The sequence below is a fragment of the Mesocricetus auratus genome, unplaced genomic scaffold (genome assembly GCF_017639785.1).
Source record: "Mesocricetus auratus isolate SY011 unplaced genomic scaffold, BCM_Maur_2.0 Super-Scaffold_100011, whole genome shotgun sequence".
Classification (NCBI taxonomy): domain Eukaryota; kingdom Metazoa; phylum Chordata; class Mammalia; order Rodentia; family Cricetidae; genus Mesocricetus; species Mesocricetus auratus.
In genome coordinates, this window is record NW_024429195.1 from 63,401,840 (window position 1) to 63,422,540 (window position 20,701).

The 20,701-nt window shown below is 36.5% G+C and overlaps 1 protein-coding gene across 5 annotated transcripts in view; it reads left to right on the top strand.

Annotated features, from left to right (window-relative positions):
- The window catches only part of Mettl25 (methyltransferase like 25), a 66,383-nt gene extending 46,204 nt beyond the window's left edge, over positions 1–20,179 (top strand). For 3 of the 5 annotated variants that reach the window (XM_040754957.1, XM_040754960.1, XM_040754959.1), the window contains 4 exons: positions 3,849–3,942; positions 17,431–17,505; positions 18,110–18,181; positions 19,946–20,179. In XM_040754957.1, the coding sequence (XP_040610891.1) occupies positions 3,849–3,942; positions 17,431–17,505; positions 18,110–18,181; positions 19,946–20,038 (334 nt within the window). In that variant the 3' untranslated portion in view covers positions 20,039–20,179. Of the gene's footprint in view, positions 1–3,848; positions 3,943–9,371; positions 10,945–17,430; positions 17,506–18,109; positions 18,182–19,945 lie in introns of those variants that run through there. The other 2 variants (XR_005880498.1, XM_040754958.1) reach the window with 2 other exon arrangements.
- Positions 20,180–20,701: the final 522 nt, after the last annotated feature.

Sequence of the window (20,701 nt, forward strand, 5' to 3'; positions counted from 1 at the left end):
GTTGGGGAAGGGATGAATATGATCAAAACATGTATGGAATTCTCAAAGAGAATATTAAGTAATAATTTTAAAAGAATAACTGAGGACATGAATAAATGTTGAATACAAAATTTTATAAAACATTTTTATAAAAAGGTTTTAAAAATCCCAGAAGCTTAGGAGATAGTATACAAACCTCTGGACCTGATCTCATGCACCCAAATACAACCACACCTATAATAAAAGTCAGCATAGGCCCAGAGCAGAGTGGCAAAGCAGAAGAGCCTTGAAGCTTGCTGGTCAGCCAGTCTAGCCAAAATGCTGAGCTCCAGATCACTGAGAGACCCTGTCTGAAAAAATAAGGTGGAGAGGAAAAGAAGTATAGATGCCTAAAGCCACCCCGTGGCTTACAACATATACACTCAAACCTAAAAATGCACATGCACCACACACTTCCATATACCACACAAGAACAATTACAAACTATGCATTCAGGAATGGTTTTCCTTTTTAAGGGAGCCAGAGGGATAGCTCACTTGGTAAAGGTGCTTGTGGCTAACCCTGATGACCTGAGTTCAATCCCAGGTCCCATTGTCCTCCACATAGGCACCATGGCACTGCCATCTCCTACACACAAGATAGATGTAGTTTTAAAATAAAAAGATAGGATGCATAGAAACAACTAATATCATATCTCTTGTTCTAAACACCGTACTAGTGTTATCCATAGAAGTCATTATAGTGTCTCAAAGAACAGTACTGTTGATATCATTATGAAGCTAGAAGGTGGTACAGCTACCTAACTGAAAGCTACATTTTATCTATGGTGCTTACTTCCTCTGTTGAGGAACTCCGTAAGGTAACAGTGAGTAGGATAGAATAAACAGAATGCTTACATCAAGGGAAAACGTTAAAGACTTTTCCCTTTGGGCGTAGGGAGAATACCCTACAAGCATGCTTAAGGTGAAAATCAAGAAATGACCTTAAATGGAATCTTTTCTGACTAGCTAATCAGTTCAGGGTTCTGTGGCTTACTTCTATTCTCTACCTATCTACTATATGGATATCTTATGCGTGAGATGTATAACAATTTATAGAAACTGAGAATAACACAGAAGCCTACAAAGGTTTTTGTTTTTCTAATTCCTCAAAGTGCACCTATTCAAATGCATTTTCATTCAAGATAGTGGTAAAACAACAAATTGGATGCAAAGATAAAAAGGGCTATAGAAATTTAGAATAAGTAGATTGTTAACTACTTTCCCAAAAAGAATATGTGCACGTGAGCTTTGCCGTGTGAATGACTACTATGACTAAGAGTGAGGAACCTCCTCACCTATTCAGAAGTGATGACAAGTGGATAAAGCAAGGCAGAATTGAGGTAGACAATCTACACCAGGAAGCAAACATTTAAGGAAAGAAAACTAAAGTCTGGAATGCAATGAATGGTGTGTGAGAAGGCAGAAAAATGTTATTAATGTGGGTCCTGGTGGTGTTTCTAGGGATTCTCTTTTTTTGTTTTGTTTTGTTTTGTTTTGTTTTTTTACAGAACAGTTATTCACAACTTTTAGGACAGAGAAGTGATAAAATGGTTCTAAAAATGTTACTTCTAAAACCATATGTAAACAGAAATGAAGAAAGGTTTCAGGGCTGGGGGTAGAACAGTGATAGCATGATGGGGGAAAGAGAAATAATGGGACAGGAGGGGTCAAGTGGGGTGGGAGATGGGAGAGAAGGGAGTATGGGGAGGGATAACTGACATTAAGACCTTTAAAATGTCTTATAGAAACCTGAAGAATCCTCCAAAATTACACACATGTACAAATGTAAAAGTTTAAATGGTGCTACCCTGTAACGGGGTCATCTCTTTCCCAGATACCATAGCCCATTAAATGAAAAGACTAGTATCAGATGTGGGTTGCCTCTCTTTGAGTTATTGGCCAGTGAAGTACTATAGGACCGCCCTACCCCCGTAACCCCCCCCCCCGAAAAGACGTACAAGCTGTTGCTATTGATTTTGGTTACCTTCTAGACTTTGATTAAAAAAAAATTCTGTTTTTCAAAGATGCTACATACTTGATTCATAGGATATGAAAAAATCAAATTGATGCACAACTGAAAGTTCTATCCTTGCTGGCTAATTTTCATAGTTCTATGCATGCTACTGACAAAAGTCATTAAAAGTCTTATTCAGCTATGAACACTCGGAGCTATGGTAACCACTGTCTTGGCAAAATAGGTCCACTGATGTAATAGTGGCACAGATCTTATGAGATTAACCAGCAATATTCTGGCTGGATTTAAAGCCAACACAACAAAATGTAATATGCGCCTAGTATTGTTAACTCGGCCAAATCCCATAACTGACTAGTTCATGGTCCCTAGGGGACAACCCAATGCTAATACTCTAACTGGACATAGCAATAAAATATCCCCTATGCTCTTATCTTTATACCCATAGATTAGCACATCTCTCAACCCTCATCAGAGAAGCTGCTTTTTGGAGTAGATGATTAACATGGAGATCCACAGCTGATCATCCTGCAGAGACTAAGAGACTGTGGGGTGCTCAGCTCTAAATGAGACATCTGTATCAGACCTCCTCACCCTCAGGCTCAGGAATCATTTTAGAAGAGCAGGTGAAAAATCGTAAAAGTCAGGGGTCGTGGACTTCTGTAGTAAAGCCATATGTGACAGACATTAGGGAGTCATTGAACACATAAACCTGAGACTGCATGCATAATAATAACTTCAAGCTAGCCAAATTACCAACATGAAATGAGAGGGAGGGTCGTGGAATCTCACTCCTGGTTCAGAGTTAATAGTAACTGATGGAGACTGAGGAAGAGATCCATTTGTATAAGACCCCTGAGAGGCTACCCATGATCCATTAGATAGTCCTATACCCCTGCACAAACACCCAGCACTTAGTGGACTTGCCTACTAAAAACAGCACATGGAGTAAGGAGGGAAAGGTGATCAGGGGTAAAGAGGTAGGGGGAGGAATTAGAAATGGGGGTGGATTAGACCAAAATAACGTATGCATGGATGCATCTATAAAATTCTCAAACAGTAATGTAAAAAGACTTCAGAAAATATTTGGGATTACAATTATATGACACAGTAAATAGAATTAAAGCTGCTGTCCGGAGGTGTAGCTGTAGGAATCTAAGATACATTGCAAAGATAGAAGGATAGAATATAGTGTCTAATCGTGGGTTTAATGTTCTACCAAGGGTAAATGAGGCTTAATTTATCACTTTTGATAACATATACTGATTTTTTATGCCTCTGATTTTTACATTATGCTAAAGTTATATCCCAAATCAAGAGATGTGATAGGCTAGCATAGTATTATTTAAATTGAAAACTATGTCATGATGCTTTTTTAAAATTATAATACAAATCTGCAAGGCTTAAATGACAGTCAGGCCCCAGCTGGCTGTTAGTGCTTGGTCGTTGTCATTGAATAGCTGCTGAAGTATTGCTCCTGTTGGAACACGTTGCAATAAAATGTGCAATGTAATGGCATGCCAATAAAAGGGAAATGTGTTTTGAGCATGGTGGAAGCTTTTGAGGACCTATTGCTTGTTAAACGAAATTTGTAATAGTATAAATTTGAAATGTTTCTTACATAGTATTGTCTTCAGAATATTATCTTCCACTGCTGTGTCTTCCAGGAATCCTCCAAAGCAGTTCCTGAATACAATGTCACTTACAAATGTCAAAAAAGTATTGCTTCATTTTCATCACATCTGGATTTTATGCCATATATATGAAAGACATTTAAAAATAGTCCATGTCGAAATGTAAAACCATCTATGCTTTAAATTGGAAAAACTAAAAAGAGATTCACTTTTGTTTTGCAGTGATCGGCACGTTGGTAAAATTTATTCCAAATGTTCTTCCTTTCTGGATTATGTCAGAATGTCTCTAAAGAAGCTTGGATTAGATGAGTCCAAGGTCAGTGTATGGTTACCTTTTATTTTCACAAAAACAAGAATTCTTGATAGGGTAGTGGATTGAGGCAATACAAAATCATTTGCTTTCTGCTTTTCTCCCTCCTATAAAAACTCTAAATTATATTGAAATTAAGCCTCTGTTACCTTTTTTTGCAATTCACCTTTCCTGCCAAATCTATAGTTTATTATTGTATATCACCAAAGCAACTCTTTCTTAGGGATTTTTAGTTAAAAGAATGTTTAATTTCACTAAATAAAATAAGGTTAAAAAAGCAGAAAACTATAAATGGAAATTAGAGTTGAATAAAGAAGAGATGATTAATTTTTAAATTATTTATTTGCAATTTTATGGATAATTATAACTTTCAATATTAAATTTAGAATGCCTCTAACTGTGAGCATTCTGGTAAGTTGGAACATCACAGTAGCTATGACCTAACATTGTTGATAACATCATTGAGGTAAATAGTATGCTAACTGAGTCATAAAAAAACTCAATATAATTCAAGTTATACAATAACTAAAATATTAAACTGAACAACCATTACACTGGCATACTAAATTGATTGTAAATTGCAAAATAATAATATATCTTTTAGTCTCTTTTCTGGTTGCTGTGGTAAAATGCCCTAACAAAAGCTTTAGGAAAAAAAGATTAATATCAGCTCACACCTCCAGGTACATCCTTCCATAATAGCAAGATCATGGTGGTAGGAGATTGAGGAAGTTGGTCATATCATATCCATAATCAAAGACAGAGAGCAACAAATACATCGGGTCATTTTCTCCACTGTTCTATGGCTCAGCATCCCCTGCCTACGGAATGGTGCTACCCACAGTGCATGCGTCTTTCCACCTCAGTTTTTTCAATGTAGTCAATAAAATCCCCATAGACATGCCGGGGGACCACTGTGATGTAGAGAATCCTGCACCAGGACTCTGCCCACATGCTTCCGGATTATGTCCATTGATCGTTAAAACTCACTATCACAATATGAAATCATTGTTTTGAAAGAGGAAACTTACACAGACATAATTATATTGCACCCAAATTGAAGTGTATGATTGTCCACTGTACTGTTGTCATTTTGGTCTTATTATTTATTTCTTAAAGCAACTAGACTAGTGGTAGTTTTGTTGCTTTATCCCCTATCAAATAGTTATAAAAGCTGCACAATTTAGGAATAAATGAGAAGATACATGTCAAACTCATCCTATATTTATATGTAATTGCTGACTGCATGACACTACTTACTGCTTATCTCTACTGGTATATTATTAGTAATGACATAGTTGATAGAATTCTTATAAATATTTTTACTTAATAAAATGAAGCCAGTTTTGTGTGGATGATTAAATGTGTTGTTCACTGTGACTTACTTAAACTGAAAATGTTCTGTCCTTTCCAAAAATGAAACATAAACGTCCAGAAGGATTAATATTTATCCTCCTTTCTGACTTTGTCTTCACAAGTTTATTATTATTAATAGTAACCACAGTAAAGTTTCTTTCCTGCATCTGTTAATATTTAATTATTAGGATATTAATTATAGTGAACATTTACTAAACACTGTATGATAGATGCTATGCTAAGGATATCACGTTGCTTTGTTTACTCTTCACAAACAGTTACAGTAGACAGCTGAAATCATAAGGCAAGCCACTGATTCCCTCAAACTGGAGGGAAATGGGGGACTTCACATAGAGGAGCAAACTCCGAAGTAGAAGTTTGGTAGTAAACAAGAACCACAGTAAAAAAATCTGGCAACTTACCAGAGGCTCGGTGTGGACAGTTGTGAGAATGAAACACTAGAGGTGTGCAGATTATTTTAAGGGGTTGCCACACGTTTGTGAGTTTTGCCTCTGAGTATAACCTAGTTCTGATGAGCAGTGAACAGAAAGCCCCTCATTCTTGTGGCAAGGGAAGTGAAAGAATGACCAGTTAAATAGTCAGTATATTCCATTTGTACCGAAACCTACTTTTAGAGACACCATATTTAACTAGAACCTGACTGCTATAGTTTTATCCACACCTAACTGCAGAGGGGACAGGAAATACCCAGCATCAGTCAAAGCTGTCAATTCTGTCCCACTAAGAGGAAATGAAAATACTAAGAAGTGCTGGTGAAGTTCATAGTCAAGAAGCAGGCTCAGTGACAGACTAAGATCCAAGCATAAGAATACCAAATCTTTGTTACCATCACACTTCTAATGACACTTTCATAACCACTTTTTTACGTAGTATGTCGCTTTTGAGTACCAAAACTTTGTAAGGCATACTGAGGACAATAAACAGTTTGAAGAGATGGAACTCATCTCTTCAAACCACATTGAGATATGACAGGTACAGTGGACATGTTAATCTGCAATTGCAAATAGAGTCATATGCCAAAAGTTTGATTTAATAAACTGGATCTCACCCAAGAGTAGATGGACAGTGTAAGCAGAGAGATTTTGGACAGTCTTAAGATAAAACTTTAAAAATAGATTTTAGAAGTAGTTCAGAATACCCAGGCAACAAGATTACAAAAGTCAGAGGTGGTGGATCCTCCAAGGAAACATTGTCTTATAGACACAACAGTACTGATGCACATATAAACTCACATGGACTGTGACAGCACCTACAAGACCTGCAAAGGTTCAGTCTAGAAAAATCCCCACACAGAGAAGAAGTGGGCACCTCTAACCTTGTAGCTATTTGCAGTCGATACTGCTGGGAAAGGAAAAACCTCTACAGTGGGGTGTCAGCCCCCTCTGCAGCAGGCAGCACGCTTAGAAGTGGTTGGACAACCCAAAACAGACTCCATGTTGTGTGTGTGTCTTTGTGTGGTCAGGGGGTTGGTGGACATTTTGTTTCATTTTTTTAAAAAATTATAAGCAATTAAGATAATAAAATTAAGCAAAGCAGGGCATATAGACAATGTATAGGAAATCATTTTCCTTGATACCAGCAATGAACAAGTTGAATTTGAAATTAATATGCATCAGCATTTAAATGAACACTCTCCCCCAAAGTGAAACTATATAGATTTCCTAATAGAATACAGACAAAATGCCTTTAAGATAAGAAACAAAACTGAGAGATAATAAAGTAGAGAGATAATCTATGTTCATGGAAAGCAAGAGTCACTGTTCTTAAGAAGTCAGTACTTCCCAACTTGGATCTATGTTTCATGGATCTAGGAACAGCCTGAACTGTTCATTCATATACATATATATGCAAAAGAATCAAATGAGCTAACAGTAGTATATGAAATCAAAGCTTAAGGATTGTTACTAGGTAACTAAGATTGACTATAAAGACAAGATATAGACAAATGGATCAAAGAACAGAATTGAGAGCCTGGAAATAGACCCACACTGATGAAACCAGGTGGTCTTTGGCGAAGTGGCAAAGACAGTACAATAGAGCAAAGAACCTCTTTTTTTCCACCATGAAGTGTTCAAACAATAGGACACACACAAGTAGAAAAGCAAATCTAGAAACAAACTTTACATCTTTCCAAACTCAAAGTGAATTATTATTAATGTAAAATACTGGTCTATGATAATACTAGATGATAGTAGGAGAATATGTATTTTGATAAACAGATTTCAGGTAGAACAGCAAAAGTCAAAATTTCTGGAAGTTACCTAGATCCATAAAAGCTGCTGGGGATCTAATATAAAGGGCAGCCCTGGACAACGACGCTGTATAGATGTAGATTCATCACTTACAGCATAATAAGTATTTGTGTATAACTTTATTTCAAAAAAGTTTTCGCATGAAATTCTAAATGCTTTGTAAAATCTAATTTTTAAATATATCAAAAGACTTAAAAGACCTTTAATTAAATTCTTAATTGTTTATTAATGATATTCCTGTGGAACTGAATGTGCAGTGAGATGTGCACTTAACAGTTTAGGCCAGTGAACTGCCTAGAAAATCTCCTAAACTCTGCTTAAGTTCTAGTAACAGGAAATTACATTAGACATGAAAGAAAACCAAAGATTCCCAGACACCTCTTTTCAGAGGCAGCCAAGGCTGCATATGCTGGATTCACAGTGACTCTCACACAATGTGAAGGGTTTCTCCCTAGATCTGTAGTCAGTTGTGAAGGTCAACAGTGGACTTTGCTCTCAGAGCCTTTTTCAAACTCAGCACCACTGGCGTTTGGGTCTTAATTTGTAGTGAGAGGCTAGACCATGCATTCAGCAGCATCTCTAGACTCTGCCCACTAGATGTCAGCAGTAGCACAATAATTAAAACTTTGGCAATTGCCAAACTTGACCCCTGCTAAGAATCACTGATTTTGAGCAGTGGGTTTTTTTTCCTTTATGATTTCACTTGCTACCACCTAATAGTCGGTTTTAAACAGCCATTTTCATCAATGCATATGGGAAAGGAAAGGACAATTTGCAGTGGTTGTAGTATACTGTTTTTATGCTTGAAGACTTATTATTTAAAAAAAAGATCCCTTCTTTGATCTTTCATTCTGGTTAGTTGTAGTCCCCATGGAGTGATGTTCCTTGACACCCTTCATTAAATATAGACTATTTTAAGACATATTTACCATTCTCCAGGAAAGTTAAGCCTACATATGAACCTCTGAGAACAATAACTTGTGGAACAATGTCAAGTACCTTGTGACAAGTAACAGGGTTCTCTTTGGAGGCTGAGTAGGATTTCACTGTGTGTGTGTGTGTGTGTGTGTGTGTGTGTGTGTGTGTGTGTGTGTGTGTGTGTGTGTGTTACACATGCACACAGATACCACAGTATTTTTTTCATTCCTGTCAGGGAAACTAGCTTGTTAACGTATGTTGACTCTTAGGTATAATACTGCAGTGAACATGCGAGTATAGATATTTTTCCAATGTGGTGATTTCATTCCCTTTGGGCATTTTCCCAGAAGCAATGTGGAGTCTCAAATCTTAATAATTCAATTCCAAGTAAGGAGGAGGGGGAGGATGAACAGCCCCTCATAATTTACCTTTCATTTTCTAAAATAAAATCAAAGTATCTATTTACTTCCCTTAAAATTCAAGTTCCCAAAGATTAGTTGCATACATAATTTCATGGTTTCAAAAGCTAATATGTATATAAGTTCTATCCTCTCTGTTTCTTCATAGAAACAGTGTCAATAATCTTTTGAGAAATAGTACGGTAAGTTTCTCAGTCAGCCTAAGAATACCATGACTGCTTGAGCCTCTTTGTCTTTCTCTCTCCGTACTCGGTTGGCGGGATTTAAGAAATTAACCTTCCCTCCAGAGACACCTCTTTTAATGCTTTTTGTTTCGTTTTCTTTCTTTTGATAGTTTATACAAAGAATGTTTTTTTTTAATTTTTTATTAGAATATATTTGTTGAACTAGTTGGTTTTACTAATGACATTTTTTGCTCAATATATTTTCTCTCCCTGTCACTTCCCTCTCTGTATTCCCTCCTGTTTAGACTCCTTCCTCTTCTCAAATAGTCCCCCTTAATTTTCATGTCTTATCTGTATTATGTGTGTGCATGTGTGGTACCTGTGTTCCTGTGTGTATGTGTATGTCTGTTAACTGGGTTTCACATCTGAGAAAAATGTGTGATATTTGTCTTTATGAGTCTGACTTATTTCATTTATGATGACCAATTCTGTTCATTTTCCTAAGAATGACATAATTTCATTCTACTTTACGTCTGACTAAAACTCCATTGTATATGTACACTGCCTTTTATCTATTTATGTGTTGATGAACACAAGCTTATTCTAGAACTTAGTTATTGCGAGTTGTGCTCCAGTAGTCATAGAACGTGTTCTGTTTAGTATAGTAACTTACATTATACTAAATATAATATGGTATAACTGGAACATGTGGTAGTTCTGTTTTTGTTTCCAACCCTATTTTTAGAATCATACTATTTTCAGACAGTTTGCCATCTATACCCTTTATTAGATGAAGCATAACCCTCCTACTCATAACTTGTACAGTCTGTGTGATACATTACACCTGTTAATTTATATAATGTTAAATCATGCTTGTTTTCCTCAAATGAAACCAACTTGATTATAGTGTATGATTTTTATAATGTATTCTTGATGTGTTTGCAAGTATTTAAAATAAGAGTTTTTATGTCTATGTATTTTTCATTTTCATTTAATTCTAAGAAGTTTTCAGTTTCCTCCCTAATTTCTTCAATGACCACCCCCTTGTTGTTTAGGAGTATATTGCTTAGTTTCTATGTGTTTGTAGAATTTCTGTAGTTTCTACTGTTATTTACCTCTATTTTACTCAGTTATTACCTGGTGACATATGAAAATTTACTTGATTCTTTTGTATTTTCAAGGCTTGATATAAGGCCCTAATTGTAGTTAGTTTTGAAGAAAGTTCCATGGGCTTCCAAGTGAATGATATATTCTGTAGCTGTTGCGTACAGGATCTCTTAGATGTATGCTATGTCCTTTTGATCTGTGACATTTTAAGTCTGCATTTTCATTGCTGAATTCCCATATGAATGATTTTCTGTTGCTGAAACTGGGGGATTGAGGTCACTCATTCATGTTATATATATAGGCCTAGCTGTTCTTTATACCCCATAGTTGGTTTTGTCAAAGTAAGTGCTACAACAACTGTGTATTTGTATTGAATTGTTTTTTCCTTCTCGATGAGCTGTACTCTTGAGTATTATATAGTGACCTTTCAACTGTGTTTTGTTTTCTTTCCTACTATCATTCTCTTGATACACACTACTATGTCCTTTGGTTTTCTGTGTGAGTCTTTATTAAGTTGTACCTTTTAAAACAACTGGATCTTCTTCTTTGATCCAGTCAACTGGTCTACATATTTTAATTGGAGTATTGAGACCACTAGCATTTATGAAGGTTATAATTAAGATATTTGCTAACTCCTGTTACTCCATTTCTAGTTGGTTCTGATACTGCTTCAGCATTTTGTTTTTCTTTCTCTCTTAGACATGTATTGATTACTGGATTGGAAATGTTTGATTCTATTCTAGCACTCATTAAATAAAAAGATTGATTTGAGTTGCATTGTGTGTGTGTGTTTATATGTTCATTTGCACATGGGTGCCTATGGAGGCCAGAAGAAAATGTTGGATACTCTGAATCTAAGTTACAAACAGTGGAGTCACCCAGCATAGGTGCTGGGAGCTGAAATCCAGTGCTTTGTGAGAACAGCAAGTATTCTTTATATATATATATATATATATATATATATATGTTTTATTTAAATTTATTTAAATTAGAAACAGTCTTATTCTACATTTCAATCCCAGTTCCCTCTCTCTCCCATTCTTCCATGCAGCCCACTGCCCCCATCACATCCCCCATCCACTCCCCAAGGAGGGTGAGTCCTTCCATGAGGGATCATCAAAATCTGTTAAGTCATTTGGGGCAGGGCCTAGGCTCTCCATGTGTATCTAGGCTAAGAGAGTATCTTTCCATGGGAAATGGGCTCCCGAAGTCTGTTCATGCAATGGGGAAACATTCTGATTCCACTGCTGTTGGGGAAGTCCTGTTATTTGTCAATAAAGTACTGTTGAGCCTATAGAAAACCTAGATAGGAGGGACTAGGAGTCGAGGAGGATTCTGGGAAAGAGAAAGACAAGAGAGTTTGAGATGTAACCGCCATTGGGGTAGGAAGCCTGGAAACCTCTCCGGTAAGAGACATACTTAGATTAACAATTATGGGGTAATTACTTAAGTCAGAGCTAGCCAGTTAGAAACAAGCAAGGCCAACAGCTTCATAATGAATATAGCCTCCTGTGTGTTTATTTGGGACTGATGTGGCTCTAGAACCAGGCTGGAGCGGCAGAGCCCAGGCGACTGGCGGGGGATAAACCAAAGCGGCTAGCAAAAGAAAAAGCTTCACTTAACACACTGCCAGAGGCCCCATAGACTGCCCAGTATTCTTAACCACTGACCCATCTCCAGCCCCATAATTCTTATTTCTTAATATGCTCCTCCTGAGATATATTCTTCCATGTGCTCCTGTGTTGTGCCTTTCTTCCACACAACATATTTATATTTAAGTACTTTCTGTAATGCTGGCTTAGTGCTGGTGAATTGCTTTCATTTGTGTTTATCTTGGAAAATATTTTCCATCAATTTTAAGCAATATTTGCTAGATAAAATATAATCTATTTTGACAGTTATTTGCTTTCATGACCTGAAATGTATCATTCCATGTGTTTCAGGTTTTTTTAAGCTTGTTTGTGTTTTTATTATTGTGTGTGTACACAATGGGAAGGGTAGATTCCTTGGTGCACACATGGAGATCACAGAAGAGTTTTGTGGGTCTCTCCTTCCACATCTGTGTGGGGCCCAGGGATTAAACTCAGGTCACCCACCAGCACCTTTACCCACTGAGCCGCTTCACTTAGTTTTTAAGCCTTCTGTGAAGAGGTATAATGTTGTTCTGGTGTGTTTGACATAGTAAGTAATGAGAATTTCTCGTGCTGCTTTGTTTCTTTTTTCCTAGTGTTAACATTTAAAAAAAAAAACGGTCTGTCTCTGAGAAGTGCTTTTCTGGCCATGTTGTCTACTTGGGGTTCTAAATTGTTCTTGTTATCCATCCCTATCTTTCCCCACATTTGGAAATTTCCTTGTTATAACTGCATTAAATGAGTAGGTTTTCTGCTTACCATAGTTCTTCACCTAATTCTGTATTGGTCAGTGGTATCTCAGCAACTTTGGTCTCACTATCTAGTGATGAGAAATAAGTCAGTTGTCAAGTCATCTGTCCAGATGTAAAGTGGAACAAACCTGTGAGCAACTGTACTGCTCTCATAAACTCCTCTGGCCTTCCCTTGCATTGCTTTATGGCCTGCCTTTGCTACTCCATAGTCCTTTCTGTAGATCTTTAAGAAAAACAAGAGATTAAAAATGTAAATCTCCCTTGAAAAATAATTTATGTATTATTTGTATTCGATACTTTGCTGTTGCCATGATGAAACACCATGACCAAGTATAGAAGGAAATGTTCATTTGGCTTATGGTTCCAGATTCTTCATGACAGGGAATTGTGGCTGCAATATTTCTTGAGCCTCAAACAGGAAATACACAGAGAAAACTGGGTATAGTGTGTGACTTTGAAATCTCAAAGCCTGTCCCAGTGATATACTTCCTCCAGCAAGGCTGCCTCTACTAAGCCTACGAGAAAGTCCCATCAATTAAGGACCAAGTGTTCAAACATCTAAGTCTATGGGGGACAGTCTCACTAAAACCACAATAGTCTATACTCAAAGACAGGCTAATTAGGTGTCGGCAGTACATAGTAACTTTCCTTTAAAGAGTAGGACTTGGAAATGGGACAAAAGAGGAACTCTCCAGTGAGGAAACCTGACAGACCCTGTCTCTAGCAGACAGTCAGTATCAATGCCAACAGGGACAAGTGATGTGAATATTGTGGACCCTTGATATGAGGGCGTGTAAGCAGTACTGTACTCCTGTATTCTTCCTCTTACAAGCCATAACGCTTCTTGATTTTTGAGGAAAAACATCTGAAACATACTAGAAGAAAGTTCTGTAAAATATATGACCAATATTTCCCAAACTGTTAAGGTCATCAAAAACAAGTCTGAGAAAGTGTCAAAGCTAATACAGCTATATGTTATGTGACATCCTGTGTTTGACTCTGAAACTGAAAGAGCACATTATGTAAAAGCCAAGGAAATCTGAGTATAGTATAGACTTTAGTTAATAATGTGTCAACATAAGTTCATTAACCAAAACAAATATATCACTGTGTAAGATGGAGAGATGGGAGGTGGGGAGAATCTGGGAGGAGTTGGGGTAGAAGAAAAGTATGATCAGAGTAAATTGTCTGAATTTATTTTTTCAAAAATAAAATACATTGTGAAAATTACCTATACTGTTATCAAAACCCAACTAAAACATGATTATTAAAAAAACGGGGGCTGGAGAGATGACTCAGGACGTAGGAGCACTTGCTGATCTTGTGGACGACCAGGTTTTGGCTCTCAGTATGTACATACGGTAACTTCAGTTCCATAGGATCTGTCACCTTCTTGTGACACTCACACACAGTTCACATACATGCACCCAGGCCAACATGAATGCACATAAAATGAAAATCAATCAACTAAAATACTTTAAAAATAGCACAAAAAAGCTAATGAATTTCTGCTCATGTAAATATTGTGCTAAAGTATTTCATAAATATTAATGATTAAAAATAATCGATGTGATTTTCATTTTATAGGTGAAGATTGAGATGTAAGTTAAGTGAACTTTATTTATTTTGGTGGCTTTGATATATTTTATTTTAAATACCTAATAAAGCCAGTGGAGATCTGGGTACATGAATTATGTTGTTCTTGGTTCAGGCTCAAGTGGATAAAACAACCCAAAACGTCCACAGACTTGGTCACTAATTTCTATGCAAGACTCTAAAGCCCTTCTAATTTTAATTACTTTTCCTAAATTCTCTTCAGCTACCTCTCTCGAAGTCTTCATTTTCCTACTTCTATTAGGTATGTTTTTAAATTTGTTTCTTTTATTGAAAATAAATTCCTTTTTCATACAGTATATCCGATTACAGTTTCCTTGTAGTTCCTCCTTCTTTCTTTCCCCTCCAAAGCCACTCCCTTTTTATCTCTCCTTAAAGAAAAAAAAGTCTAAGATATAACAACCAAATGTGACAAAATAAAACATAATAAGACAAGGTAAAACAATTGTATGTAAGTTGGAGTTAAGTGGATTTCTCGAGGCAAACTCTAGGTCATTGGGGAAGAAGTATTCTAGTTTAAAACAGCTAACGCCATAGGCCATATTCTTCATACTTACATAACATATTAACAGGCTTTGTTCACATGAAGAATGTTTGTTGGGCATGTTTCCAAAGCTGGCAGTTATCAAGCAAACAGGCTGCAAAGGAATAAAGAGGAAAATCGTGCTTGCCAACAGATAAATTTATTTCTAAAGCAGACTAAATATTAAGGTTTGAAATAAAGGCAGAAGAAATTCAAGAAGTTACGTTAATGAACAGTTAACAGATGCTTCCCTCCAAATCTTCACTCTTTCTTCCAGACAGGATGAATATGGTCAGGTGGATTGGGCAGTGACACTCAATACTGTCTAATGTCTAAACCCTGTTAAGAGATGGGATAGTTCGATAAATCCCAAGGAGGGTAGGATAGTGAATAAAGTGCCTGAGATGATTGTTCACTGTTTCCATTCCACTTTCTCTTCAGAACTGACCGTTTCTTTGACCATAATCAGTAAGTCTCACAAACCATTCAACTCATACTAGGGGCAGTTTCTAGAATGTGGAACAGCAGGAAACAATGGATTTACTTTGAGTACTTGGATCTGCCATGCAGTGTACATTCGATGTTCAGTGGCAACAAGGACAAGAACAGCACAGTTCACTTTTAAAGTGATTTTGTAATACAACATCAACCATTACTTCCCATATTTTTCTTTTCTTCTTCTTCTTCTTTTTTTTTTTTTTTTTGGTTTTATGAGACAGGGTTTCTCTGTATTGTTTTGGAGGCTATCGGTCCAGCCTGGCCTCGAACTCACAGAGATCCGCCTGCCTCTGCCTCCCGAGTGATGGGATTAAAGGCGTGCGCCACCACCGCCCGGCCCCATTTTTTTCTAAGTAATGCACTCATACGATACTCCCTCCTCACACTTGGGAGGCACTTTGTAGGTCATGTACAAGTCTGCATTCAGCAGCTGAATGATTGGTGTGTCAATTGTTTTGCATTTGTCAGCTTCTTAATGTCCGTTATTATCAGAATAATGATATAAATCATACATAATTGATGAAGCTGCATAATCAATAAAATGAATGCAAAGAAAATTGTTTTTATAAGGTGAATATCTTTGTGAAGTGCTACTTAAAGGGGACTCACCAGATGAAACTGCAGTCAAAATACATGTCAGAACCAGGCATGGCCGTACACCCTAGAATCCCAGCCCTTGGGAGGCCCAGGAAGGAGGACTACAAATCCAAAACCAGACTGGGCTACACATCAAGACATCATCTCATGAAACCAAAATCAACCAACCAAATAAATATACATGTGTGATAGCTTCAGTAAGAGTGGCCCCCATAGGCTCATCTATGATATGATAGCTTCAGTAAGAGTGGCCCCCATAGGCTCATCTATGATATGATAGCTTCAGTAAGAGTGGCCCCCATAGGCTCATCTATGATATGATAGCTTCAGTAAGAGTGGCCCCCATAGGCTCATCTATGATATGATAGCTTCAGTAAGAGTGGCCCCCATAGGCTCATCTATGAATGCTGGGTCACCAGTTGGTGAAACTGTTTGGGAAGGATCAGGAGGTGTGGCCCTGTTGGAGGAAGTGTGTCTCTGGCTTTGAGGTTGCAAAAACCCATGCCATTCCCAGTTAGTTCTCAGGCTCTTCCATGTAGCTAGTCACCATGTGAGCTCTCAGCTACTGCTCCAGAACAACGCCTGCGTGCCTGCCTGTTGGTCACCCTGCTTCCCTCTTGTAATAGCCATTGACTCACCTTCTGAAACTGAACCCATGTTTCTCCTACAAGTTGCCTTGGTTATGGTATATCATGACAGCAATAGAAAAGTAACTAAGACAACATGTCAAAGCAAGTGAAAGAGAATAAAGAGTTAAAAAAATGACAAGATGTCTGATTTTCTCATACATGTCTAATTCTTCTGTTGCTCAGATTTTGTAAATTTTAAAAGTACCAAAGTGTATAATTGCACTCAGACTCATCTCACAAATGTGTGTCAGAGTCAGGGCCATAGAATATCTCTCCCTGTGTGCTGAGATCAGCAGGTGAAAGACTGTGAATTCATGATCTCTAGCATGCTGGCTTCTACAAGTACAGGTTTCTCTGTGGCTCTGAACTCTCTATGTTGATTTCTCTTGGTGACGATTGAAAAGAACCAGTGGCTGTGATGTTGTTGATTTTGCTGCTCAGGAGACATAATTTTGGAGAACTGTGTCCTTTGTGTTTGTTGGGAACCTGTGACCCCGGGGCATGTCTTTGACCCCTTTCTATGTCACTCCATCATAGCCTTTGTGATTTAAAATGCCCTTTAACATTGGCCAGAGAAGTATGTGGTTTTGTTTCTTTATATATTTGCTTACTTGAGATATTCTGGAGAGAAAATATGAGAATATTTATTCTCTTATTTAAAGTAAGACTTGCTTTATTTCAACCAAGGCAAGGCACTAAAGAATATACATTACAGGTATGTTTGCTATAAAAAGACAATATAAAAAAGACAAGTTACACCTTCGGAGGATGAAACTATAGTTTTGCAAACAGCAATAAGTACTAAATTTGGGAAAACTTAAGATGGTGTTATTTATGAAATGGTGACTAACATCAAATCAGAGCATTTGTTATGTTCAGTTGCTTAATCTTCTTCAGATGCTAAGGTTATCTTAAATTGATATAGTACTTATTTTACTTTAGGTTATGTATAAGGACTTTTAATTATTAGCTGTAACCATTGATAAATTTATTGCTACTTTCTTATCTCAAAGGTCTCTGAAGAAATTATAATGGACTACTATGAGAAATATAAGCCTAGGATGAATGAACTGGAGGCATTTAATATGGTAAGCCATATATATATGAATTATTCTGATATGTTGCCACAGTAGAATAGTATCCTATTAAATATTATAATGGACCAATCGAACTGTGTTGTTGCTGTAGTGTGCCTGAGAAAGAGAGAGAGACAGTGTGGGTAGGCACGCACATGTATGTGTGTGTCAGTGTTTGTAGGAAACTATCTAAGATGATTTCCTATTTCAGAACTATATTAGGTGTTAGTAATGTCATAAAAAGAGCACATGGTAGATTTCTCTTAAAAGTGCATCATAAATGCACAGAGCAGTGCTTCACAGTCCTTTGAAAGCATGTTGATCTCCAAAGCAGTGATTTCACAAGCTTTCCATTTAATGAACTGCATTCTTGGGTCTCCTTGAAAAGCTTTCCATCCCATTATTGCTTCCTGGACTCCACCTCATATCTCCGAGAAGGCTTTCTTTTCCTGTTCCTAGTAAAGAAAAGCTTTTGATCTATAGTATTCATTTTCTGATGATGTACAGCAGGTATTGGGTATCTGATATATGTGAAGTTTTATAGATACAGTTTCTCAAACATAAATGTTATTGCAAATAAACTAATAAAGTACCACTAGCTTTTGTTTTCTTCCAGTTGAAAGTTGTTCTGGCTCCTTGCATAGAAACACTGATTCTTCTTGATCGACTTTGTTACCTGAAGGAACAGGTATTATTTTTCAGTCCGTAACAAATATTTTTGTTAGGTGGAATAAAATAAGTAAAATCATATAGCTGGGATAAAGTTGTTTCACACAAATTATTAAGATAATATCTCTCATACTCTACTACTTTTAATATTCACTCTATTTTCTGTTTAATATACAAACATGTACAGCAGATGACTACAAAAATTGTTGTAATAAACTTGTTTTTAAAAATTGTGTGATAGTTAACTTTCATAGGCAGTGAATACAAGTAATCATATATGATTTTAAAGCCAAAATTAATTTTGACCAGTCATAGAAGATCCTGTATACACTTTTCACCTTGTAAGACTTGATCTTTTAATGTGTTTTGGATATCCATGTTTTATGATGTGTAATTGTCTTTCTAATCAGTGAGGAGTATTTCTTTTCTCCCACAACCTTATAGTTTTGCCTGTCTTATGTGGTCTACTGAGCTGTAGTCAACTGTTTTAAACTGTATAATCCCCTTCATAGAATCAACTTATTGCCCACTATAAATCCTTTATTTTAATAACTTTTTTTGGAGACCTTGTGTTTTTTTCTTTTTTAAAGGCTTCTTTAAATAAATGAATTTTAATAAATGTATTTTAATTAGTTGTTTTACAGATTAAGGCAATTTTTAAGTATTTCAATAATATATTTCCCTTAGCCACCATTTAATTCCCTACAAAGCCTTAATTCTCAGATTGGAGGATGATACATTACCTATTTCAATAGGTACTTGATGGGGAAGTCCTGTGTATATGTCAATAAAGCACTGTTGGCCAATAGGGAAGCAAGATAGGTGGGACTAGGAATCGAGGAGGACTCTGGAGAGAAACACAGGGAGTCACCATGTAGCCACCATAGAAGTAAGAGGTCCGGACCTTTTCTCCGGTAAGAGAAATACTTAGATGGGTTAAATACTTAAGTCAGAGATAGCCAGCAAGAAACAAACAAACGGCCAACAGCTTCATAATTAAAAAGCGTCTTGTGTGTTATTTGGGGACTATAATGCGGCAGATTCCAGGCGACTGGTGGGGAAAAACCAAAGCGGCAGACAAGAAAAAGGCTTCTCTCTACACATACTCATTTCCCTTCACAAAAAAATTCCATTGACCTGGGCAAATGGTAAAATAAAATAGCATGCAACAAAATGAAATGGTCTAAATGAAAAGGTACAAGCAAATGATTATTCATTTTAAATATTGAAATCTCTTATGAAAGTAGTCATATTTGTTAAAATCTAAGATATATAATACAGAAAAGAAAAGTAAAAGGAATAATAATCCCACCTTTCGGGCTTACCTATTAAATACTAAGTATATTTTATAATGATGTAGCACACATGATTGTAGATTGTGCATGTTCTGCATATTATTTTTACTTTAAAACTACAATAAAATTGAAAGTGTAATTTTTATTGATGTATCATTTTCTCCTTATCTGTGCAAGGTGAATAATGATTCATCATAAAATTCTTTTTTTAGAATACAGTATTTGCCATTGGCTTTGTCCAGCTTGTCTACATTGAAACAAAGAGTAATTTGGCAATCAGTCTCTATAGGTGTAGATTTTTTTCAGGATAATTTCTTGAAAATGAAATTGTAAGTGTTAATTTTCATTCAGAAAAGAAATTACAGCCTTTGGTGTCTACTAACATTTTCTATTACAGTTTGTAGTCTGATTCATCTATGTAGTCTGACTCATCTTTCTTTTATTTGCTCAAAGATGGTTGTATGTGTAAATTCTTTATCACTTTTCAGGAAGACGTAGCGTGGTCTGCGCTTGTGAAGTTGTTTGACCCTGTGCAGTCTCCCAGATGCTACGCTGTCGTTGCTCTGAAGAAGCAGTGGTGATCGAAGCTGAAGCAGGTGGCTCGTCAGCTTGTCTGGGAACATACCTCGAAGATTACTTTTCTAAACATTTGTATCCCATTACATAAACATTTTTAAGTAACTGCTATATTTTATGTAATAAAATAATGGCTAACAACGTAAGATCATAATCGGTTTTTCCATTCTCAAAGCATTCATTAATACAATAAGAACTTATGAAAATATTATGACCAGTATTCCTGAGTGTGTCAGTAGCAAATTGTAATCTGATTTTAATTCTGGTTCAATATTTGGGACCCTTAGCATTTACCACCTTTATATACTTAAAAGGAAATAAGTCCAAATGCAGGTGTTATCAAATGCTGAGTATATGTAATTTTCAGAACATTTTGGAATAGTTTCTACATTGCCATAATGGGGAGATGTACATTTAAAGTTCAGGAGCAGGGTGGTTATAAAATATGCCTAATATAGAGCATATTTTACAGTGTTTTAACAGGAAGTACATTCGGCAATATTCTATTTCTTTAAAGAAATATGCATCTTATGAGTAAGTATTCATATTAAGGATTCTTGAGGCTATTTATCCTACTAAAATGTAGTGATGGGGTGATGCTCAGGAAAATTAAATTGTGCTCTATAAAAAGCCACCTTGAGTGAAGTCAGACTGAATGGGAGACCCTT